Source organism: Moschus berezovskii, chromosome 25, assembly GCF_049115385.1.
Source record: "Moschus berezovskii isolate FMDL1 chromosome 25, NW_MosBer_1.0, whole genome shotgun sequence".
Taxonomy (NCBI): Eukaryota; Metazoa; Chordata; class Mammalia; order Artiodactyla; family Moschidae; genus Moschus; species Moschus berezovskii.
The window spans coordinates 22,326,057-22,333,730 of record NC_142484.1 but is presented as its reverse complement, the minus strand read 5'-3'; the positions used below and the strand labels follow the sequence as shown (position 1 = coordinate 22,333,730).

At 38.5% G+C, this 7,674-nt stretch overlaps 1 protein-coding gene across 1 annotated transcript; it reads right to left on the bottom strand.

Annotated features, from left to right (window-relative positions):
• Positions 1-5,628: 5,628 nt before the first annotated feature.
• Positions 5,629-6,612, bottom strand: OR10S1 (olfactory receptor family 10 subfamily S member 1). The gene has a single exon (XM_055414894.2). The coding sequence runs from the start codon at positions 6,595-6,597 to the stop codon at positions 5,629-5,631; it is 969 nt and encodes a 322-aa protein (XP_055270869.2). The 5' UTR covers positions 6,598-6,612.
• Positions 6,613-7,674: the final 1,062 nt, after the last annotated feature.

Below are 7,674 nucleotides of genomic sequence, written 5' to 3'. Positions count from 1 at the left end.
AGGCTGGTGGAATCATCTGGGCTGTTTGAATTCTCATTGTGACATGAAGTTCAGTAGACCCTCTTCACACATTAATAGAGAGAACTTCCAGGGTGTCACAATTGTTCTTAGAGGTTGTGTTGCAGTTTTCTCTGCACCTTTGCGTCTGTTAGGCTGTGTGTTACTCAGGGAAGGACAGTGAGGGAGTTAGGGAAGGGGATCCTAGTTCCCATCTCAGGGATGATGAAACTGAGGTTCAGAGATGTTCATGCTTATTCCAAACTGCAATTTATAAGTGGTAGAGCTGAGACTAGGACTTGGGTGTTTTGTTTTTATTCTAAATGTGTAAAATTAAAAAAATATACAAAATTTACTATATACTTTCAAAAATCAGTGACACATGAACAATGATTTTAGTGAGTAAAATGCATCTGAACACCGACAAAGGCAAAATTCTAAATTAAGAAAAATGTAAAATATCTTCACATTTCATTCACAGTTTATTGCCTAATTTAGAGTACATGAACATATTTTATACTTCCCTGCATCCATGTGTGCTAAATTGCTTCAGTCATGTTCAACTCTTTGCGATCCTATGGACTGTAGCTCACTAGGCTCCTCTCATCCATGGGATTCTCCAGGCAAGAATACTGGAGTGGGTTGCCATGCCTTCTTCCAGGGGATATTCCCCACCAAGGGATCGAAGCTGCATCTCCTGCGTTGGCAGGCAGATTCTTTACCACTGAGCCATCAAGGAAGCCCATATGTGCATGACATTTATTTTCTAACTGGAAGTTTGTACCTCTTAATCCACTTCACCTATTTTGATCAACCCTCCCACTCTTTTCCCTTCTGGCAACCACCTCTCTGTATTTACTAGTCTGTTTTCTGTTTTTTTGTTCATTTGTTCCATTTTTTAGATTCCCCATATAAATGAGATCATATGGTATTTGTCCTTCTCTGTGTGACCTATTTCCCTTAGCATAATACCTTCTAGATCCATCCATGTTGTCACAATGGCAAGATTTTATTTTTTATAACTGAATAATATTCCATTGAATGTATGTGTATATACATATCTTCTTTACCCAGTCACCTGTCAGTGAACACTTAGGTTATTTTCATATATTAAGAATTGTAAATAGTAGTGCAATAAACACAGGGGTATATATATATATATTATTATTTTTTAAAATCAGTATTTGTTTTCTTTGGAAAATCTAAGAGTTTTAAAGCAGATGCATTGGGATTTTCTTCACAGAAAGTTATGTTACCTGAAATTAAGGACAGTATCATTTCTTTGTTTCTGGCCTGTATGTAATCCATTTTCTTTTCTTGCTTTATTGCATTGAGCAATGCTTTAATGTAGAATGCATAAAAGGAATGCTTTCTGTATAATGAATAAAAGTGATAAATGAATATCCTTGTCTTATTCCCAGTCAAAATTGGAAAGTTTTCAGTCTTTCACCATCAAGTATAATGTTCACGGGAATTTTTTTGTAGACATTATTTTTCAAGTTGAGGAAATTTTCCTCTATTGCTAGTTTTTGATAATTAAAAAAATTATAAGTTGCTGTTGGTTTTAGATATTTCTCATCTCAACTGATATGATCAAATATTTTTTCTTCTTTAGCCTATGCATATGATAGATTACATTTATTGATTTTTTTCAAATATGGAACATCTTTGAATCCCTAAAATAAACCTTACTTGGTTGTAGCATGTAATTCTGTCTATATAGATGCTGTTTTTCTTATATTGCAGTATAGTTTTGATTGAGCTTCCCTGGTGGTTCAGATGGTAAAGAATCTGCCTGCAATGTGGGAGACCTAGATTCAATCCCTGGGTTGGGAAGATTCCCTAGAGAAGGGAATGGCAACCCACTCCAGTATCCTTCCCTGGAGAATTTCATGGACAAAGGAGCCTGGCAATTTCCTTTCAGTTATTTTTCATTTATTCTTTCTTATATTGTTCATTTATTTTTGCTCTTATCTTTATTATTTCTTTTCTTCTATTTTCATTAAGCTTCTGCAAAAGGGATTTGTCTGTTTTTCTTTCTTTCTCATTTAGTCATGCAATTATTTATTTACATCACTATGGCCTCATGGCTACTTTATAATAATCCATTACCACTTCATTTAATATATTGGTGGAAGTTATTCCGGTTTGGACCATTGAGAACCCTTTCAACTGTCTCCTGTTTCTTTTCACCACCCCATCTTTGTGTGTGTGTGTGTACTTTAGTGCTTCTTTGCTTTCTAGCAAAGATGCTCCAGTCTCTTCTTATACTTTTCTTTCTCCAGTTCCTGTCCTGGTTTCTATAGAAACTTCATACCTGAGCACTAGATATACTTCTTGCTTTTAGGCCCTCTAAACTGAGAGAACAAGGAAATGTATGTATATATACCTGTCTATAAATATGTTTATATGTCATCATTTGTAGTTATAACAAGTTAAACATGACTTCATACTGATGACTCCATCTCTAATCCATTACCACATCCTTTCTCCCCTAGCTTGTTTATTCTGCCATTCTCATGGTGGAATATCTGACTCACCATCAACCAATGATTTACTGATTTGTTCAATCTCCATATGCCCGCATAGTGGTTTCAGAATTGTTAACTTCTACCCCTGTGGGAAATCACCTTGTCAACCACAGAACAGTGCTCACGAAACTTTAATTTTCACTTTAAACCTTCGGCTTACATTTATTTCCAAAATTACTTAGGTCAGCATCTTTTGTCACTGATCCCTTCCATGGAGCTGCCATGTATATCTATAACAGAGGTTGTTTTTTCATGCCGTGCATTCCTTCCTAGAATCTCCAGTTTCCTAAATTAATTTGTATATTTGCACACATTGTTTCACTCTGTACTGTAAATCACTATGGGCTTTGACAGTGTCATATATCCACCAGATATTAGCTGGAAAGCTCATTATTTCACCAGTAATTATGACATTAGCTTTAGTTTTCCTGTGTCTGTTCTTTATCAAGTTCTTTATCAAGTATAGAGAGGTTCAGTTCAGTTCAGTCACTTAGTTGTGTCCGACTCTTTGCGACCCCATGAATTGCAGCACGCCAGGCCTCCCTGTCTATCACCAACTCCCGGAGTTCACTCAAACGCATGTCCATAGAGTCGGTGATGCCACCCAGACATCTCATCTTCTGTCATCCCCTTCTCCTCCTGCCCCCAATCCCTTCCAGCATCAGAGTCTTTTCCAATGAGTCAACTCTTCACATGAGGTGACCAAAGTATTGAAGTTTCAACTTTAGCATCAGTCCTTCCAATGAGCACCCAGGACTGATCTCCTTTAGCATGGACTGGTTGGATCTCCTTGAAGTCCAAGGGACCCTCAAGAGTCTTCTTCAACACCACAGTTCAAAAGCATCAATTCTTCGGCACTCAGCTTTCTTTACAGTCCAACTCTCTCATCCATACATGACCACTGGAAAAACCATAGCCTTGACTAGATGGACCTTGGTTGGCAGAGTAACGTCTCTGCTTTTTAATATGCTGTCTAGGTTGGTCATAACTTTCCTTCCAAGGAGTAAGTGTCTTTTAATTTCATGGCTGCAATCACCATCTGCAGTGATTTTGGAGCCCCCCAAAACAAAGTCTGACACTGTTTCCACTGTTTCCCTATCTCTTTCCAATGAAGTAATGGGGCCAGATGCCATGATCTTAGTTTTCTGAATGTTGAGGCTCTCTTAATTCCTAGTTTGCTGAGTTTTTATCATGAATCAATTTTTTTTTTTTTGTGAATCAGTTTTCAATGTTGTTAAATGTCTTTTTAGTCACTTGACACATGATTTTATGATTTTTCTTCTGTTTCCTGTTACACTGATTTTTGCATGTTGAACTAGTCTTGCGTATCTGGAATAAATCCTACTTGATCATGGTATATATATGTTTTAAAATATATTGGATTTGATTTCCTATATTTTGTTCAGACATTTTCATGCTTATATTCATAAGAGTTATTTGGTCTGTGGTTTTCCTTTTTGATGTCTTTATCTGACTTTAGTAATTAGGATAATTCTGATATCATTGGATTATTTAATAAGTGGTTCCTCTGCTTCCATTTTTCTATAAGAGACTGAAGATAATTGATACTGTTTATTCCTTAACTGTTTGACAGAATTAATAATTAGGCCATCTAGATATGATTTTTGGAAGGGTTATTAATTATGAATTCAATTTTAAAAAGAGATATTGAGCTCTTCAGGTTATCCATTTGTCCTATATGAGTTTTGGTACTTTGTGTCTTTATATGAAGTAGTCTATTTCATTTACATTATCAAATATGTGGGGAAAGAGTTATGTATAATCTTCTTTTAATATCTGTATCATCAGTAATGACAATATCCCCTTCATTTTTGATATTGGTTATTTCTGTCTTCCTTTGGTTATCCTGCCTAAAGAGTTATCAACTTGATTGATTTTTGCAAAGAATCAACTTTTGATTAAAATTTTTTTTCTCTACAGCTTATAACTTCATTCATTTCTGATCTAACTTTTGCTGTTTATTTTCTTGTGCTTCCCTTAGGTTTCAATTAGTTTTCTTTCTCTAGTTTTTTAAATTGGAAGCTTAGTAAGATATTTTTCTTTTCCTATTAATAACATATGCATTTAATGCTGAATATTTCACTTTGATCTTTGTTTTTGCTTCACCCCATTAATTTTGGTAAGTTGAATTTTTGTTTTGTTTTGCTTAGTTTAAACCTTAGCTTGTATAATAAGCACTCTTTGACTTCTTCAGTTTGCTTTGTAAGAAATGGGAATACCCATTTTGCAGCAAGCACTTAACATAAATATATTATTTAGTCTACATAGAATTCTACCAAGTAGTTAATTTTAAACTTACTATAATAGAAGAACACACTGAAACACCAAGTTATTATAAAATATGCACAAGATTTTAGATCAAATGACTAATGGAATCAGGATTCGAGTACTGGTAGATCCACCTGACGTCAAGGTCCATGTCTTTTTATCACTTAGTTATAAACCACCTGGAGTGGGAAAATAAAGATAATGACACTTTCTAAGTGACCTTGGGCAAGTTGTTTTTCTCCTAATAGTTGTATTCTATCATCGTAAAAACTGTGGCTTCTTTTCTTAAACTGGGAGATACATAGACAAACATTAATTGTCTATACCTATACTTTTGTTATCAGCATTTTAAAATATGTTATATTTAATACAATTATTTCATAGTTAAAAAAAGATACATTTGCTAAAATAAATGAGGCTGTGAATAGCATTTCACATATCTCTGAGCCATAAAACCTAGGTGGTAGAGATTTTCTGGGGATCACCCAATCCAGCCCTTTAGTTTTCTGCATGCCAGGAGACATGGCAAGATCTTCATTCCCCGACCAGGGACTGAACCTGCACCCCTTTCAGTGGGAGTGGAGTCTTAACGGCTGGACCGCCAGGGAAATCTTCCAGCCCTTTGGTTTTAAAGATGAAAAGTTTGTGACAGACATTGACACCAGTCAGTTGGCTGAAGGGAGGGCAAAAGAGTTCTTGGCTGAGCTGAAACTCAGTTCTTCTGATTTCCACTTGAATTATGCTCCTTTCTCATTTTGACATGGAAATAGACGCTTTCTTGGTTGGCAAATGAAGAGAATCGCAGTGTAGGTTAGCGGAGTGGGCTGCCTGCTGGAGAGTCTCTGGAGCCTTGGCCCAGAAGTCTTCGCAGAGCCTGCTTCACCTCTGTGTTCCGCAGGGTGTAAATGAAAGGGTTGAGCATGGGAGTGACTATGGTGTAGAAGACGGCAGGGGCCCCGACGCCTGCCCCACTGGAGCGAGGCTGCAGGTAGATGCAGACTGGCGGCAGGTAGTACAGGAGCACCACTGTGACATGGGAGGTGCAAGTGGAGAAGGCGCGCTTCCTGCCCTCGGCTGTGCGAATGCGCAGCACCGCCGCGGCGATGAAGATGTAGGAGATGACGATGAGGATTAGGCAACCTGCAGCCACAATGCCAATGCTGGCAAGCATGACAAGCTCATTGGCGGTGGTGTCTGCACAGGCCAGCTTCAGCACTGGCGGGATATCACAGAAGAAGTAGGCGATGTGACGAGGCCCACAGTAGAGCAGGCGGAAGGTGAGGCAGGTGTGGACTGCGGAGTGCACAGCACCCATGGTCCAAGTGATCCCAGCCAGCCCTGCACATGTCCGCCTGTTCATGGCCACCGGGTAGTGCAGGGGTCGGCGGATAGCCAGGTAGCGGTCGTAGGCCATGACTGTGTACAGGAAGCACTCGGTGCTGGCCAGGAAGTGGAAGCAGTAAAGCTGGATAGCACAGCCCTCAAAGGAGATCACCTTTCCATGCAGAGTGAGGAGGCCTGCCATGACCTTGGGCACTGTCACCGTAGACAGACACGCGTCCAGGAAGGAAAGGTGCGCCAGGAAGTGGTACATAGGGGAGCAGAGGTGAGGGTCAGAGCCCACGGTGATGAGAATGAGGAGATTCCCAGTCACGGTGATGCTATAGATGAGGAGGAAGAGCAGAAAGAACAGGCTAGGGTGTTCAGCTGTGTACATCAGACCCTCCAGGAAGAAGTAGTCCACCATGGTCTGGTTGGGGTCTTCTGTCTCCCTGATCATCGTCTCAAGCAGGAGAGGACTGACATCAGCAGACAGAATACGCAGCCATTTGCCTTCCCTTAAGTGTCATTAGCCAGTTGGTCCATGTCATGGACATACATGTTCAGTTCACTCTTTTGGCCTGTTCTGGTGTTTTCTTGCTGCCTTTTCAAAATGAGTCTTTCAATATGAGAAACACTATCTTTTTGAGGCACATAAAGAACTGTACGGATTATTTGGGAAAAGTACACTCCCTAACAATGGCAAGATAAATACAGATTATAAATCTTACTCTCATGGAGCCTATATATATATATATATATATACATTTTTTTTTTTTTTTGCAGAGTTGGAAACTGTGGTGCCTCTGCTCCCCTGATTTACTCTGCCATACTTCAGAGTATGTCGATGACCAGGTTCTTATTGCTTTGAGTCATCAGGGAGTCACATCTCATCTTCCAGGAGACTTGTCCAGAGTTTGGGAGCTATTACATCAGCCAGAAACACAGCAGCCCCATGTATTCTTTATCCAGAGGGAGTTCTTTAGCCACCCACAATCAACTCTCAAGTGTAGGTCGATGAAGCCTTAGAGAATTGAGTTAATAATTATCAAGACAAATTGTTCAGTTTCATTTCATGCTCTTCCTGTAAACCTTTATTTTAGCCTTTTGGGAAATGTCTTCCTGTTCCTTTGTTTTTAAGCCTAAAATGAAATTTAAGTTTTCTTTAATTCTTTCAATCTGTTAACTCTTAAACCTAATTAGATGTTAAATTATATGAAAATTTTCTTTAAACTGCTTATTTCTGCTGTATCTTCAATTCTATAGGTTTTACCTAAGGCTTCCTCTGCATATTTCATACCTAAATTTACACAAAGGTTTTTTATGTCCTAACTGTCAATTCTCTAATATATCAAATGTTCTGTATTCCACTTCTTTGTCAGTTTTCTTAAAACAACATGTTTAATTTCTCTCTCCCTTTTACTGTTCCTCTCTGTCTACGGCATACACTGACTCTCTTTTCAATATGCAAAATTATATGCAAACTGATTCCATTATAAGCACAAAATCTATCTTCTGCAGTCCCAGGAAGAAACTT